Source organism: Phoxinus phoxinus (assembly GCF_949152265.1).
Source record: "Phoxinus phoxinus genome assembly, chromosome: 14".
Taxonomy (NCBI): Eukaryota; Metazoa; Chordata; class Actinopteri; order Cypriniformes; family Leuciscidae; genus Phoxinus; species Phoxinus phoxinus.
In genome coordinates this window covers 4,790,648-4,808,895 of record NC_136889.1, presented here as the reverse complement: position 1 = coordinate 4,808,895, position 18,248 = coordinate 4,790,648, and the positions used below count along the sequence as shown (strand labels likewise).

Sequence of the window (18,248 nt, the reverse complement as noted above, 5' to 3'; positions counted from 1 at the left end):
TAGTTCACTCGTGAATTAAAATTACTAACTCATCAGATGGATAAAAAGGCCACCTTCTCAAGTTATAGTTTATGAAATGTTCAAAGATGCTAGATTACTGTAGTTTAAGGGCTGCCCTTCTAAAATGCACACTTCATAAAATTGGATGTTTGTGCTTTTGTCTATTTAGCTTGCGACTTCAAAGTCCAACATGAAATCAAAACAGAGGCTATATATTTCCACAATGTGCATTACTGGTCTTATTATGGATGATTCATCCATGCATGTTATTCCAAATCAAATAGATTGTAATTTATATATTTTATACATGTAATAATTTGCTCCACCAATTTCAAACAAATTTCCTTTGCCGTTGATGTCACCAAGCCCTCTTAATTTTCAACCTCTTCCTTCAAAAGACACTTTTTACAATCCAATCAATAACTTAGATAAAAGAAAGTCCCACACAACAATATTCTTGTTTGATATATACTTTCACTGTAAGAAAAGATCTTCTTATTTTTTTTAAGAAGAATAAAATAATCTTCTATATATGTCATTACCTGGAGTGAACCACAGATGCATTGAAATAATCATCTGAAATATTTATTCACTTAAAGAAAGAAGGAAACAGAAGCTGTATCCTTTCACAAAGATCAACCTGAAAATCTCCCCATCATCCAACACAAGTCAATAAACCGTTTGTAAACAACTTCAGCTTTTTCTGGGAAGGGCGCCTTGGATTTAGCAAGCAAAAAAAAAAGGAACAGAGAGAATCAAGAACTCATAACCTCAGGGCGACCATCATCTTATATCCTATCATTATCCTCATATTTTCAACGCCATAATTAACTTGTTTTATTGCACTCTGGCAAATAAGAGAGAGAGAAAGGCAGAGGTTTTGAAGACGATTAAGGATTTTTGCATGTGTGTGAGAGTTCTCATGGTAGAAGAGTCTCCGTCGCGTATCAGTCTTGCACGCTTTCAGACGGATAATTGAGACAATGATGACGCATCGGTCTGAGGTTTTAACGACAAATAAACCGATTGTGCGCAGACGCTCCTGGGCACGTTTTTAACGAGGCAATTCAATCATTGCGAATTCTAATTTTCCATGTATTCCATTTATTCTTGACCAAACTTAAGAGGGTATGGCATGCTGGGAGATTTAAATTGTAAACATTATATAATATTTCACAAAGTTATTTACTGTTTTATGCCATATTAACTTATAATTAGGGAAAGTAGACATGGCTGAATTGCTTTTAAGTAGCTTTGCGATTTTCTGACAGTGGATCTCTGAGGGTTAAAGTCCTAATGTGGAAATGTTCAAGTTACACTGTGAAAACACAGTGTGAACCGGAGCTAAAAATGCGGCACTAATGTTCTTAGTGGTTTTGCATCTTGGTGGGGCCGTAGCAATAACAGTTATAGGGTGTGTTTGGGAGGTTCTGTGTGTGTTTGCTTGAAATGGCGAATGTTTGTTAGTTTCTACACTTTCAATCAGGTGTTGGGTGAGGTCTGAAAGTGATACTAATGGAAAACAAGCTTATCAGCGTTTAAGAGCAGGTGTCGAGCTGTGTGGTGAAAATACATGATTAGTTTACAACAAAAAAACAACAGGGACTGACTAAAACACATATAAGTTACATATCCATTACATTCAGAATTACACCGGAAAAGCTGAAGACACACAAGTCAGACTGACCAGCTTTTCCTTGGTCCGTCTGATAAAATTCCTGTGGTCTGTGGCTCGCAACTTAGCTTCAGATTTGATATTGCTTGTTCTTATTACAGTCAAAATGACTATAATAGTCCAATCTGTAAACACATTAAAGCATGACTTGATATTCCTCAAATATTCTTGTTCTAAACCTCTAACACTAAAACAATAAACCTCAGTTCATTCAGACTCCATTTTGCAGTTGTATTTGTGCTATCTATTCTGAAAGTCTTTCAATTGGTCTTCTTTCTTACATCTTGAATTTCGATATTGTTAAGTCTTTCTTGTATATACTTTATTTAAAGCCAAAATGTGGTACGTGCCACTAGTGGCACAAAAATAAATAGCAAAGAAATCATAATAAATAACATTTAATTAACATAAAATGTACATTAAACAACTATCCCGAACACTTATCCTGTCTTATATTAAACTTCCCCAAATAATCTTCCCCAAACTCACTTTATTGGATACCAGTCAAAACATTGGACACACTTTTCTGAATTTATGTTTTTCATTATTTTAGAAACATTTTGATCTAAAGGCATCTGCTTACATGCCTAAAATTTGATTGGTAAAGAAATCTAAATGTATTTTCTACTTATGAATTTCTTTGCAACCCCAATATTATATTTTTAATGGATGAATAGTCATTGGACCGAATAGTGAAGAAAAAGCAGCCAACAAGCGTCCGGCTGGAATACAAATATTCTTATAGGATGTACTTCTTGAAGTTGTTTGAGAGAACATCTAGAGAAAGCAAAAAATAAGCTCAAATATAAGATTTTAGAAGTTTTGATCCATTTCCAAACTTAGGTTTATGTTATTTCATAGTTTATATGCCTTTACTTTTATTCTAAAATCTGAAAAAATAATAATAATAAAGAATGAGGTCTGTCCAAACTTTTGCCTGGAAGTGTAGATGCTCCATTACGGTTTATGGAGAGAAAAAAAGGCGGTCAAGTGTTGATGGTCTCACTGAAAGTAGGGTGTAAACTTTCAGTTCCTGTCACTCCAAAATGTTGCCACTTTAAACATAAACATCAGCATTTTATGTCACACCACTGCCTAACAAGATCACTCCCAACACACACCTTATCACTGTATATTTTTACATGTAGATCTGTTGCTGATTTCTCATGCTGATTGTCAACTGCACGTCAAATGCTATATATACTACATATAATACAAGTGCACGTCATATACATACTGTCCGAAAGTTTGGGGTCAGTAGATTTGTTTTAAAGAAATTAATACTCTTTTCAGCAAGGACACATAAAAGTGTCAGTAAAGACATTTATAATGTTACAAATGATTTATATTTCAAATAAATGCTGCTCTTTTGAACTTTCTTGAACTGTTTTCAACATTGATAATAATTAGAAATGCTTCTTGATCAGCAAATCAGCATATCAGAATGATTTCTGAAGGACACACTGAAGACCGAAGTAATGATGCTGGAAATTCAAGGGTATAATCACAATATAACTGTATTTCTGATCAAATCGTAAAATCGTTAAAAAAATCGTAAGACTTTTAAGCTGCAATACGTGCTTTTCTGCAAATAAAATTTAGAGTTACTGTATCTGTGCATTCATTTATTCATTTTGCATACATTCTCTCCAAAATGTAAAAATGAATGAAAAAACACAAATATATATGAATAATAAGGAGCAACAACGAGCAGTACTGCAATACGAATATTACTAGTGGTGGATAGCAAAGTTTCTTAAGCATGAAACAAACTGTTCTGTGGGACTGCAGTCTGTCCTAATGGTCCATTACTCACTGGAACATGTGAGCTATAAAGATGTTAGATGCATTTATTTTAACATGCTCAGAGAATCAAACAGAAACTATTTTATGAGCATTTCCACTGAGCTTTCCAGTGCTGTGGATATTCTGGAAGTGTACATCCTGACTTCATGACGTTTGTTCCACTGCAGTGAGGGTCTCTCAAAAATAGCTCGTCTAGACATTATAAATGACATTGACATCCCTCTACCTCCTCATATCATGACAGATCGTTATGCAAGGACCACCGAACACCTTGTTCCTCAAACTCACAGTGTGTTGTGGTAATGTGTTTAGCATACACCCAGGATTCGGCTTCACTCGCTGCTGTCACACACAATCACACACCCAAGCGCTGAAAACACAGACTAACTCTGGGTGAACCCAGTACACTGCTGCCACTGAATAGAGCACACATACATGAAAAACACTTTTGATCCACACTCAATGGCCTTTTCAAGGTCTAGTACTCTGGTTTACAAAAGACACACTGGCTTGGTTCCAAAACGTAGTGTAGGCAGCATTTTAAGCCTGAAACATACATTATGTGAGCGCAAAATCTTCTAACTACGGATTGTAATGGATCAAATGTGATTTTTTTGCTTTGTTTAATCATTGCATTTCAGTGTAATTTATGAATCAAGTTAAGAATGCAATCACAATGTTGCTGCAATGGCACTATAGTGAATTATCTACTACAGTCACGGCAGAAGAATAGTTGAACAGAGATAGTTCCCCGAAAAATTCTGTCGTAATAACTCACTCTAATGCACATCCCAAACTTTACTCTTTTCATTTTATGTACACAATCCCCCCCCCCCCCCCCAAATTATCTCCTTTATGTTCCTCAGAAGTAAGATTGTCATACAGGTTTAATATGACATGAGCCAATTAAAAATTTTGGGTGAACAAAATGTTCACCCAAGCATGTTCAAGAGCATAGACACACTACAAAGTTGAAAGGCTTTCAAAAGGCAATTATGCTGCTTTGTGAGATATTTTCTTTTTGACTACATTGAACGAGACAATCCAATAATGCATTTCCATATGCTCAGTGAAAAACGTTCCAACAAAGACGATAATAAATAATCTTCATTCATTCAATTATAACTCTTCAATTTTATACAAAAAGTTGGCCTATATTTGTGTCTAATTACAATGTTCTTGAAATATTTGCAACTTGCTTACACCAAGTCAAGTCTCTCCTACACTTTGCATGAGTAGCACCATTTATAATGTACGGATAGTACATCGTCTTCACTCTTGAATAATTAGGGTTTCAAAAGGAGTTTGTGAAAAACATTTCAATAATCTGAAGCTTTTCCCACCACAAAGAACCTTTAGTGCAATGCAAATGTTCCATGGATGTTAAAAGTTCCATAGATGCCAATAAAGAACCTTTATTTGTAAGAGTGTATATGGACATTAATGTAGAATTCAGAAACCCTTGTTGTTAGCGATGGTGATTGTTAAGTAAACTGCAGCCAGAAACTTATTGCTCGTGCACACGTAATGTACAAGAGACTGAACATCATTCAAGGTCCTGATATACTCACAGCAAAGTCACTTTTTGTTCTTCACTTTAAAGTAAAAAGAAGTTGTAAATAATACATTTGCAGTGATATAATGTTAACGAACATTCTGAACATTTTATTAGCATTAATTTCATTGGATGGAAGTGAGGCCTTCGGGAGCGTGTGTAAATGTCACATTTTTTTAATTTCCCCTAGTCCTGAACATAAAAATCAGTCTACAGCCTTGAAGTCGTGAAAGGTCTTGTTTTTTAAGTTTCGTTACAAGCTGTTCACACATCTGCAATTAAAAATCGATTAATACATGAACATTTTTACATATAGCCCCTTTAAGCAGCTGAGCACTGAGTTTTAGAACTTTATCCTTTATTTACATTTTTAAAAAGCATAAATGTAACTTCAAATTGTATATCTTCTGCCAAGTATATATGTTCATTAAAAGAAGGTACAGCAAAGAAACAATTTGAGGTCTGAATATAATTTGTCAAGAAACGGCAAAGCAAACAACTCAAGACATCCTCAAACACGTTCCCTCATATTTAAAGTCACTTTGGACAAAAACGTCTGCAAAAATAATAAATGCAAATGTACATAAAAGATAAAATATATACCCTCTCAGAAAATAGAATGAAACTGTAAAAACTGTAGATGCAAACTATAAATTATGATCCCTCAGGAAACATAGAGGGACTACAGGAGAACATTTCTCCTTCATCATGTGCATTAGATGCCCTGACACAAGCTCTGAACACTAGCTTCAGGACCAGTGAATAGAAATCTCTGCAAAACACTCCCCCTTACTCTGGACATTTCCCTAATCAACTCCAGTCCCACAACAGAGCCATGTGCTTTATAAATAGGAATTGTTCTGAGCTAAATTAGACACAGAAGCCAGACCCTCCGCTGAGACCCTCATGCAGTTTTCATTACGCTCTTCCCTGTCCAATATCCAGACCCTCAATATCTGGTTTCAGAATGCAGTTCTTGCCATGGATGCTGATATTTTCAGGGGCCGAGAGGGTAATGGGTAGGAGTTGAAAGCCTTTGAATGTGCTCCAGCGCAGTGAAGTATCAATTTATAGGAGCACGAACCATGTGTTTATGAAATTAATAAACTCTGTGCAGTCATCTGAAGTTTTGCATGTCCGACATGCTGCATTGGTAAATCTAAGCACTCAGTGTCCTTAAGTTCTGCCATGAACACTTCAGAGCATAATGTGATGAATGTTTTCTGTAGCTCCAACTGATGGAGTTTTACTTTGCTTACTTTGTTGTGCTAGTGTCATGTAAGGTCATGTCGAATTCAACCCCGAAAACTGTGGCAGGATTCAAATGTTGACTCCACAATGTGCACCTATGTATGTGCATGCATGCATGTATTCTTGTGTACACATGCTTGGACACTTGGGCTGGGTATTGACACAATTTTCATTTCGATTCACAAGCTTGCGATCCGATTTCGATTCATTCGATTATTTTATTGGACATATATCAGACAGTACATTTTCTCAAGGAAAAATCTATCCGGATTAATGTAGGCGTAGCCTGATTACATTACATTAAACATGATACGAATTTCGGTAAGTTGTTCTGTATCTTTTAACATACCTTCAGAGGCTCATTCATGTTTATTTGTTGCTGTAACTGGTACTAAAGCGGAGTAGATGATCCGTTCACGTGCGCTCCGAACTGAGGCGCTACTGCGATGACTTTGAAATCGGAGACTTTGTTTCATATTAAAAGTAACAAAGCACAAAGCTTATTGCGATTTATTGCATGGGAAGCGAGCTACAACGTCCCACTCATTCATCAACTGAAAACAGGATAGACTAATCGATTCTTGGGATTTAAGAACCGATATTGGTTCGTAAAAATGAGAATCGATTAAAATTCGAGAAATCAATATATTTTTTTACCCAGCCCTATTGCACACTGTACAAAACGAGGTGTTCGTGGAAACCTGAAGGTAACAGTTTGCATGGCTTTTGAGTTGAATTCAATCATTAAAAAGATAGTTAACCCACCCAAAAATGGAATATATGTATATAATATTCTGTCAATATTTATTCACCCTCATGTTGTTCCAAACCTGAATGCATTTCTGTCATCTATGGAACACAAAAGAAAATATTTTGAAGAACTTTGGGCTCCAATGCGGTTTGACTCTAACATTATTTTTATGGAACATTTATTTTCTATGTTCCAGTAGAAAGCCATGCAGGTTTGGGACAACATGAGGGTAAATAAATGATTTGAATTAATTATTTTTGGGTGAATTAGAAGTAAAGAAGTAAACTGAATTTTAAATGTTAAATTGCCATACTTGTCACCAATAAATTAATTAACTGTTCATATTAAGTAACTCCAAAAAGATTTAAGTTGTATCAATGGGTTCTATGCTAATTGTTTTTGACATTTAATATTGTTCAATAATATATCCATCTCATGTTTTCGATGAGCAACAATATTGTAAACTTCTGAACACTAAGCATATATGAACAATCATGAGACAATAAAACAACAACACACCAGACCTCAAAAAATGGTATATGAAATGCAACAAGGGTAAAAGTCAACTGACCAAAAACAGATTTTTTAAATGTATTTTTTACACAGAGGAACAAGCTTATCTTGGCACCACAAGACAACAAGTTACTAAATGTGACAACAAAATCAACAACAGTAACTGTGGAAACAGTTCAACGTATGCAACCATCTTAATAATTCATAGCCCAGTGCATGCTGGTAAGAAAGTAAATGGGACTGACCCTTAAAATAATTATCAGTAAAGGCTGAAGGCTATCTGAACTCAAATACTGCATGCGAGTCCAGCTCACCTGCTGTGCTTCTTGATTTGAACAATAAGAAAAATCTATGAGGGAAAAATGCATTGAGACGCATTAGTGGTGTTCCTAGAACTACGTAAATGAATCATTTTTACATTGCATGTTTAAGATATTTTTGTGAGAGACTCGTACTGAATGTGGTTGTGTTTGTGTATGCGTCTATAAATGCAAGTATGCGGGATTGTATAGATACGTTTATATATATTTATATATTTAGTGTGTGTGTGTTTAGACTGCTGTTTCAGTGCAACAGGTGTGACCTCATTGTGGTTGCTGGTGAGCAGCAGAAGCAAACAGAGTCTGCATCAGATTAACACGCAACACACACACACACACACACACACACACACACACACACACACACACGCACACACACACACACGCACAAACCCTCTCGACTTGTTCCCTCAATTTTCTTTCTCACACTCACTCTTTTGCTTGCATGTGAACCGTTTTACGAGACTCTTTCTGTATCATACATCAACGTACATTTTCACTGCGAAAAATCTTTTTCCTAAGTATTTTTGTCTTGTTGTTTTCCAGTGAAATATCTAAGCATCATTAAAGCAATACATTTTTCATTTTAATTTTTTCCAATTAAAAAAATTGGCAAATTGTTGAAAAATTGGCAAATGTTCTTGTTTTATTCCTAAACCTCAGCAAAGTTTGTTAGATTTACGCATAAATCAAGATCAAACTTTTCTATTGGGTAAGAAAAATAGGCTTTATTATCTGAATAATTGTCTTAATATTTAAATTTAAATATTTTTGTACTGGATAGCAAGACAATATTTTTTTTATTTTTTTTATTTTTTTTATTTTTTTATTGCTGTGTGTGACATAGGCCTTCATCTCATGTCTGTCTTTTTCCAATGAAGTTGAGCTTCAGTTTGGAATTTAGAAAAACTTCTGAATTTAATGAAGTACTGTAAATGTTGGAAAAACATTAGAGTTGATTTAGTATATATAAATTTTGTATATATATACATATTCAGGGTAAACATACTGTATACAGTAAATGTAAATACCACACATAGTTTTCATTTATTCAGATCGCCTTATCGTTATATTTATTAGACTTACTGTAAACCCTTATAAAAACATATAGTACACAGCAAATGCTCTAAAATAAAGTGATTTCATGTAAAAAATGTGAATGGCTCCAAAAGCATACCAGCTTGTGATTTTTTTTACACATACACAATCTAGGATATCTGAAAAACGTATATAACTTGGATAACATAGGCCTGGTTTCACAAAAAGGCCTTAGATTAAGCCAGGAGTATGCCTTAGTTCAATTAGGACATTTAAGTAGCTTTTGCTAACGTGCCTTCGAGAAAAAACAAAAACATTACTGATGTGCATCTTGAGACAAAACAATGGCACTGACATATAAGATATACACGTAAGAAATAAGACATTTTTTTAAGTTGCTTTCAGTTAAAAAATCTCAAACATGCATTTTAGTCTGGGAATAGGCTTAAGCTTTGTCTATGAAACCGGGGTTAATGGTTTAGGCTCTTTAACTGATTCACTTTGGTTTCCTTTTTTTATGGTCGAACAAACTGAAAAAGGATATTGCATTATCACAAATGAATTCAAATAGTAAATACTGTCGTGTATTTATATCTGAGCAATTCTATTCTATTCAATTCTGACTCTAAAAACAGAAAAAGCAGAAAGGAAAGGAAAAAAGATCTATAACTGTTAAACAGTTCTACATCAAATCAAAACTGAACCTCAATATCCATTATTAAACTTAATTGTTATCGACTCATCAATGCTCATCTTATTGCTATTTTAAAAAAAGTTGTGTACCAACTACCAAATGACAAACACTATGCACTTATTCACTATGCACTTAAACACTGTACTCAACTGTGTAGTGTATAAGTCTTATAAGGTTATTTTGTCATTCAACATCGAAATCTGATCGCTCCTCCCCCTCTGCTACACAATTAAAGCTGGAACAGTTGAGTGCATAACGTGTCCAACATTCTTTTTGGAATTTTCAGTGTGAACACACTCCTCGCATAGTTTATACTACAAAACGACATGGAAAAGTGCACAAGTACGTGAATTGACCGTTCGCAAAGACCCGCCCCCTTTAGTTACTGTTGGTATGTCCGACAAGCCACGCCGCTCTCACGACACACATCATGTTCTCACGCAGTGAAAAATACATTGCGGAGCAGAGAGGACACTGACAACACGCCGACAGACAGGACAGACCAGGTTACTTTTGATATGAAACAAAGACTCAACTTTCAAATTTGGTCATTTTTTAAAGAAATTTAAACAATAAATACCGTTTTGTGGCTCTTTAATGTGTCTGACAGATCGCTGTAGCATCAGTTAAAGCTGTTGTGAACCGATCATCTCTTCCTTCTAGTTAATTTATAGCATCAAATAAACATGAATGAACATCAGAAGGAATGTTGTTTTAACCGCGGAAAGACGGCAGTACACACCGTTCAAATCCTCCAACGTTAATCTACTAACTCTCCTGACTGCTTTGTCGGACAAAAATGGTGGATTCGGCGGATGGCGGATTATGATTGGTCAGATCGCCTGTCAATCAAACTCCCTGCGAAGGGTTAATTGGGACACTCTACATCCGTCATTAAAAAACTCGGTTTCACTTTATTTGAATGGTCCCTTTAACACATTCTGTTGTCTATAAGTAACATTGCCCCTTCATGTCTACTAACTATCATTAGAGTGTTAGTAGAGCATTATGGCGCTTTTCCACTGCATTGTACGGCTCGGTTCGGCTCGGTACGGTTCGACTCGGCGCGGAACGGTTCGGCTCGCTTTGCTTTTCCACTGCGCGGTACGACTCGACTCGGTACGGCACGGTTCGGTTCGCTTTAGCTCGGTTGCTTTTCCACTGCAGTTAGTACCGCTTCAAAGTGGGTGGGACTGATCGTTATTGTAGGTCCGGTGGTAGCCGTGTGCGGCTAAGAGCTGTGCTACTTCCGCTCCTCGGCAACCAACGAGAGGAACGTCTGCACCTTGTCCACTGACCACGATTCAGCCATTTCTTGTTTGATTTTTTTTTTACTTTTTTTGTCAAGTAAATACTCTAAAAACAGGTGCTACCGCGTTGGCTGTTGTCTGGCTATTTAAATCTAGCGGGTTTAGTGTCTCGTGTCGCAAATACAATGACGCTGAAGTGACGATTCTTTCTGACCAATCAGTGATCTGCAGTGTTTTCACGTCACATTATAGTATCGGTACGGTACGCTTGGAACCTCAACAGAGGTGGTACCATTTAAAGTGAGCCGAAGCGAGCCGTACCGTACCGTACCATGCAGTGGAAATGCGCCATAAGTGAGTCGTACCGAACCGAGCCGTACCATGCAGTGGAAAAGCACCATTAGTAGACTGTTCAATCACCTCCATTATGCAACGCTCACTTTGGATCAATTCTGGAAATACACTCAAGCCGCTACATTTTTTCATTGAAAATAAATGAATTACAGAAATAAATTTTCATTGCAAATTATATTATATCGGTTCAGAAAACAACGGGTTAAAAATATCCTGCAAACAGTTTGGAGCTGGTACCTCTCTCATTCCAGACTCTTATTTTGGCAACTGTTACTAAAGCAAACACACTTTTTAACACTTTTGTTTTCCGTCTCTGTGTTTCTTTTTCTTTATTGTTTTTGGCTGTGTGCACTTATTTAAGACAAACTAAAACTCTCTGCTCATCCTGTAGGGACGCAACCACCACAGCCATTGGGATACATCTTCCCCAAATGTTCTGATTAGGGACCAATCAAGATAGTGTAATGAATGACGGCACTGAACAGGTAGAATGTGAGTGAACACTACAATGAGAGTGGACCAGCATGCTGTGAGTTTATAGGAACATAGCAAACAAAACCCCCTGCTAGCATTTAGCTACTGTTTACTTCATAGAGTGGATGACATCAGTGTTCACTCTGTCCAATTTTGAGCTACTTTATTTAACACACACAGATCCATCCCAGACTCGACAGTAATGTTAACCAGCTCAGAGCTCTGCTGATGCATGTAAACACAGACTCAACCATACATGTGAGGATCAATTACTTAACCGTCTACACTTTCATGTGAGCAGATGAGTGGGATATTGGTGGATCTTTGTCATCTATGTGAAATGGACTAAAAAACAACACAGGCAGGCGGTATATATTTTGTCTCTGCAGGCCTGGGTGTCGTCACTTAACCAGACTAAAAGCATCACTTGTAATTTTGGCGAGGGGTGATTTGCTCTTTGATCTTAAAGTTACACAACTTGTTTTCCAAAACAGTTTTGATTCTTAATTCTGATTGAATGAGATGCTCTTCAAGCGATTGCATTAATGCGCAACATACATTGCTTGGCAACAGTAAACAGCCTACTCTAATGAATATTACTTGCTAGAATAATTATTATGATTAATATAAAGCATTTCCAGGGAATGCATGAACTAATGTATACCATGAATGCGATGTAAGTCACTATTGATAAAAATGTCTGTCACATGCAAAAATGTACATTTTATTAAACTGCACGTTTTATTAGACATTGGCATCTTATATCAAGTAATTACAGGCATTATATAAAAGCAACAAGCCTCTCAAAACAGTGGGGAAAAATAAATAGGCAAAACATAGCGAGGAGTGGATTATGGCTCTAAGTTTTGTATATAAAATTATGAGTATTATATATATGAAATTTGTGTAATCAGACAAAATGATTAACAAATTACACAACATGAAATGCAGTTTCGAACTAATTTTACTTCCTTAATATTACATATTTGTAAAACTTTGAAAAATGTAGGACGGGACTTGAATTTGAATTTATCCATTAGGAACGGACTGAATTGTGAAAACTGGGCATTACAAATACTGGGAGAATGACAGGTGGTTTTTGAAGTCAGCTGACTAAGAAAATCATTATGAAGACAGCCATTTTTAATTTGGAGTAATGTGCAGTGATGCATCTTGCACAATTAGACCAGGTACATCCACATGTTGAGGCCTATGATCAATACGTTTCAGAAATAAAATACAAAACATGTCCTAATTGAAAGAAAACAAGTTGACAAAAAGATTGAATCCAATATTTGGTGATAATATAGCATTATAAGTGATTTACAAACTATTTTTGGCCGGCAAGGCCGGTTATTTTTGCCCGGGAACACAAAAGGTGTTACAGGGTTTTCAACACAGCACGAGGATCAGCTGTGACTTCACGTAAACTTTAAACTTCACCATCCCACCCTAAATGAGTATTACATGAGGATAATGATTCGCCATTGTTTTTAAAACAAAACCTCAATTCTAGGACAGGAAGCACCTCATCACATGTTGATGTTACCATAGTGACAAATGGCCTCTTCTGAGGCGCTCAGGAGATGCAGATGCCAGTAAATCACTAATGTTGACTTGGGCTCGTACCCACACATATACACAGCGACCACAGAAAGGCCGAGAGTGCCCTGGCTCCAGAAGTTGACTGGTTTGTGAGTTCCAGTAAAGGTTGGTCTAGCTGGTTCCTCCCTTGCGCCCTGCGCTGAGAGTGCGTTTATAGTGCTAATGCTTGCGGTGAGCAGGCCATTATGATCCAAACCCATCAGAACTGCGGCATTATAAAACAAACATCTTAAGAAGGATAAATGCGCAGGTAACGTGTGCCCCAAGTTTGTAGATGCAGTTTACATCTGAAGACAGATTTGTGCATTGAACACCCTGATCTAGGTTTCAGTTGTACCTTAACACGGTATCTCAGAAGGCCATACAGGCTCGACACACAACATCAATATGATGCTTTATTACATCAACAGAGACATTTAAATCAGTCAGTTTGTTACAAAACAAAACAAGCATAAACTGTCAGGTTGCACTTTAAAAGGTGTTATTATAGGAAGTTTGTAGTCCATATACAACACGTCAAACCCACATGCATGCAAGCATGTACTGTCAAACGTTCATAACTGCTAAACTGCCACAGACACACATGCAAGCTAGACACACCAGACAGATCTCGTATGAACGTCACAACTACCAAAACTAGCTTTCTGGACACCACACTGGCGGAGAAGGAGGGAGGGGAATGCTACGACGGGTGACTTACCTCGCAGTAAACTGGGCGAGTAGCTGGAGAATGTGTCGAAGATGCTGTTTGAAGCCATGTGTCCCGCTCAGGAGGGAAAAGAACTGGCCTCTCCGCCGCCTTACCGACTTTCAGCCTGAGAGAATGACAGTCGGAGAAAAAGAAATAGAGAAACTACATAGACTGCCTGCAACCAAGAATTTGGGGTTTGAGAGTGCCACAGGAATCTTTCGCCACAAGCCGACTAACAGAACAGCATATGTGCCGTGTGGTGAAAGCAAGAGAGAGAGAGAGAGAGAGAGAGAGAGAGAGAGAGAGAGAGAGAGAGAGAGAGAGAGAGAGAGAGAGAGAGAGAGAGACTAAGTGAGGATAGCAACTCTAAGTGAGAGATGGACTCACCTTTCACAATGGACACTTTTGTACGTCTGTCTCTCTCTAGAAGTGGTGGTTGTAGTGTCTACGTGGTTCTAGTCAGATAGTAGAAAGTTCAGGTGTCTGACGCTCTTGGTGATCTCCGTGGTAACGGCCTGTCAGTCGCATGTCTGAGGTATCCGAGGTCACGGCTCCCGCGGTAATGCTGCTGCACGGCAATCCCATGATCTGATTGGTGGAACTCAGATCACATGACTCCCTCTCTCTCACTTGCATGCTGTGAAGTTCTCTTTTCTTTCCAATGTGTGTTTCTCACCCATGATTGGCTGATAGTTGTTTTTTGAATGGTTTCTCAGAGGATGGGGTGGCCTTCTATAAGAGGGACCACAAAAATACACAGCTCATACCCAACACAAACTCTCCAGTAAAAGAAATTGCAGAAAATGCGGGACAGAAGAGAATTATTTGGGGAAAGAGAGTGTTGAAGTGTGTTTTGGTGGTTTTCGGGCCTGTTAAACCATCCTTCCACCCTCATTCACCACTTGATAGTTTATCAATGTTAGCCTCATTAAAAACAGCCATGCCAGCCATTTCATTCGTCCTCCATCTCTCTTTTTACCCTCATTTGTACTCAATACTCTCTGCTTTCACAGTTTAATATGGCTGTGGGCGGCCTACTTTTTATTTCCGAAATATTTGCGGTGTTTAACACACCTTTCGTGTATGGCCTGATTTCAGTGGCCCTGTTAAAAGCATGAGTATCTGTTTATCTACACCATCTAACTGCATGTAGGTATGCATGTGTATGCGTGAGATAGATAAGGTTGTGTGTGTGTGTGTGTGATGTGTGTGTGTGTGTGTGTGTGTGTGTGTGTGTGTGTGTGTGTGTTTGTGTGTGTGTGTGTGATTGAGCTGATGTTGTAACCACAGTGCCATGGAAATGAGCACTTGTGTGCTGGTCAGCCGGCAACACAGGGAAAATGACACAGTGGAAGTGTGTGTGTGTGTGTGTGTGTGTGTGTGTGTGTGTGTGTGTGTGTGTGTGTGTGTGTGTGTGTGTGTGTGGCAAATAACACACTTCCAGGGAGTGTGGCCTATGGTGAAGCCACAGAATGACTTCAGGGCTTTTTATCAACCTTATCCCAACCTCACACATACACATGCAAATCAATCTCAAAGTTTCCGCTATGCGAATGACCCAGCTCGGAGAGTGTGTGTTTGTGCGTGCACCTGTGTGGGATCTGCTGGTTAGATGTCATTTTCACATGATTGAAACAGAATATAGGAAGAACACTGTGACTGTACCAGGACTTTTTTTTAGCATCATTGCATTTTAGGATGCAATGATGGGCATTCAGGACCAGAGTGGTATGGAAGTTTTAGGGTGTATTCACACCTGCCTTGTTTGGTTCGATTGAATCGAACTCTAGTTCGTTTCCCCCCTTGGTGCGGACCTTTTGGGCAGGTGTGAATACAGCAATCGAACTCTGGTGCGGACCAAACAATCGAACCGAGACCCAGCTGAAGAGGTGGTCTCGGTACGGTTCCAAACGAACTCTGGTACGGTTCGTTTACGATGTGAACATGAACCGACCCAATATCGGCCCAATATCATCGACCCAATATTGTTCATTCAAGTGCGAAAGAGAATTCCATTCCGGCGCGCTGTCTGGCCACACGATACTGTTGCGCGTCATTCTGCGCGTCGTGTGTGCATCATTGGCAGTGTTGTGCATGAACGTGTTCACTGAACGCGTTCTCCCCGAACGCTGAACGAATCACTTTTAATACAATGAACGTGAACGAGAGATTTTTCGAGAGAACTCATCTGATTTTTTGTACATAGCATAGCCTATTTGTTAGGATTTTAGTATCATAATGATTAGGCTAATAAATGCACGCACAATTATCCGTGAACTTGATTTGAACAAATGCCTTTCAACTTGTGTGTGCAAAATTCAGAATTAAATTAATGTGCAGAAATTTGTACAAATAGAGAGTAGGTTAACTATACTGTTGTAGCCATTTAAAAAAGCGCGTTTCATATTTGTTAAAATATTATGTTATTTTTTTTTTCCATTTATGTTGATTTATGAAAAGTGAACAGCACGACCGAGATAGGATGCGCAATATGAGACATGGAGCGGGTCAGACATGATTTTGACCGTTGAAGTTGAAGTTGTTATAGAAAGCCTTTCTTTAAAGTGAATTTCGTTTTGTATAAATTGTATCTTAATTTTAATACATTTTTCATCAACCAATTGCCTGTATTTAATGAATAGGCCGACGAAACAAATATAACGGAGGCGCCCGCGCGCTCACTTACATTGCACGTGAACTAGAGCACATCCTAACTTAACGAAACTCAGTGTATGCCTCACACAGACATGACAAATACATCAAATACACAAAGCTTGAAATGTCTTTAAACGAAATAATTCAAAACGAAAAAAGAAAAAGGCTACTCTCTGATTATGTAATCCATTATTAGGCTTATTTATGTGCATTTCTCTCTAAGCGCGTTCTCACGGAGATGGCGATCGTCAACTTCATCTTTGCAGCCGAGTCGACACTTTTAGAGAAAACACTTGTTTATTAATAAAAATCAATACACGCGTCACCGGATTTACAGATGCACGCACACATATTATTTCGAAATAACGAGACCGTAAAAGAACAAATATTGCAGTAGCCTACGAAATATCTCCAAATTTTATTTTTAATTTATTTTTATATTTTTTATATCTCCGAGCCTTTTTTTTGTTGCACTTCCTGATTTCCATACTTGAGAATCCTTGTCCAATGAATGGACGACCTTAGCACACGTGTGGTTTTGTTTACACATTTTGGTTCACTTGCAAAAAGAGCAGTGTGAAAGCGAACCGTACCAAACAAAAAAAAAAAAAAAAATATTTGGTCCGGACCAAACTAAGTGAACTATCGGACTTTCCGTGAATACACCCTTAGTTTTTTTGAGGAAGTGCAAGACTGTAGGTCAAATTTACCCTCAAGAGCATCTTAATGCATACAATATATCGTTATTTGCTACTCTTGCTGTAATGTTAAACTAACTAGTAAGTTCATTAGAAAATTAGAAAGACTATTTAGAAAGATTATGGTTACCTAAAATTACTAAATAACTTTTCAACATTTATTTTATTTTAAATTTGGAATAATGTGCACAGATGAAACGTATTAAGACAATTTGGATGTCAAGTCCAACATACACATTCAAATTTTTATGTACATGACTGTGTATAAATTTAGGAAGTACACCACAAGTGCGTGTATTCCCGAAGAGTGTGTATCGGACGTTGAGGATGGGGCCATCCAGCTTCTTTCCTCAGACACAAACACCATCTGCTCTGTGTTTTGGGAAAAGGGTTTCTTAGCAGCGTCGCTCACTAACCACAAGCAAAAATGGTCGAAGCAGTGCGGCAGCAATCGGACAGAGATGTTTTTTTTTTCTTCCTCTCTCTCTTGTTTATCAAGCCCCTGTATTTAAGTTTAATATAACTGTAGTGTTTTGCTGAGAGACCTGCGGTGGGCCATACGCTGCCAATGTCCCTCCACCCCACGGGTGGGGCAGAGCGGGGCGGTGGCTAGAGCGTGCGGTCGCGAGCGCAGATGTGCAGGGGCTTATTTTGTGGTGAATAAATTGCAGGCTGCCCCATGTGCAACTCATAAAGGGGGAACACAGCAAAGGACAGAAGGAAAAATACAGTGATGAGGTGGCCATCTTCACTTCAAACGCATTTTCGGACCAAAAGCAAACGCCCAGAGTCTAAATCTGTCTCTGCCGCTGAAGGGGGATCTGGGCTCTTGGATGGAAGGATGAGAAACGAATATGAGAAACGAACTACAGTCAGCCATTTCGATTTCATTAATCTCAGAGTCACATGTTTTATGAT

The 18,248-nt window shown here is 37.9% G+C and overlaps 1 protein-coding gene across 2 annotated transcripts in view; it reads right to left on the bottom strand.

Annotated features, from left to right (window-relative positions):
• Positions 1-14,562, bottom strand: part of runx3 (RUNX family transcription factor 3) — a 56,453-nt gene extending 41,891 nt beyond the window's left edge. The window contains exons 1-2 of one of the 2 annotated variants that reach the window (XM_079634251.1): positions 14,365-14,562; positions 13,987-14,101 (exon numbers count right to left, since the gene is read on the bottom strand). In XM_079634251.1, the coding sequence (XP_079490377.1) occupies positions 13,987-14,044 (58 nt within the window). In that variant the 5' untranslated portion in view covers positions 14,045-14,101; positions 14,365-14,562. Of the gene's footprint in view, positions 1-13,986; positions 14,231-14,364 lie in introns of those variants that run through there. The other variant, XM_079634252.1, reaches the window with a different exon arrangement.
• Between the last annotated feature and the right edge of the window lie 3,686 nt (positions 14,563-18,248).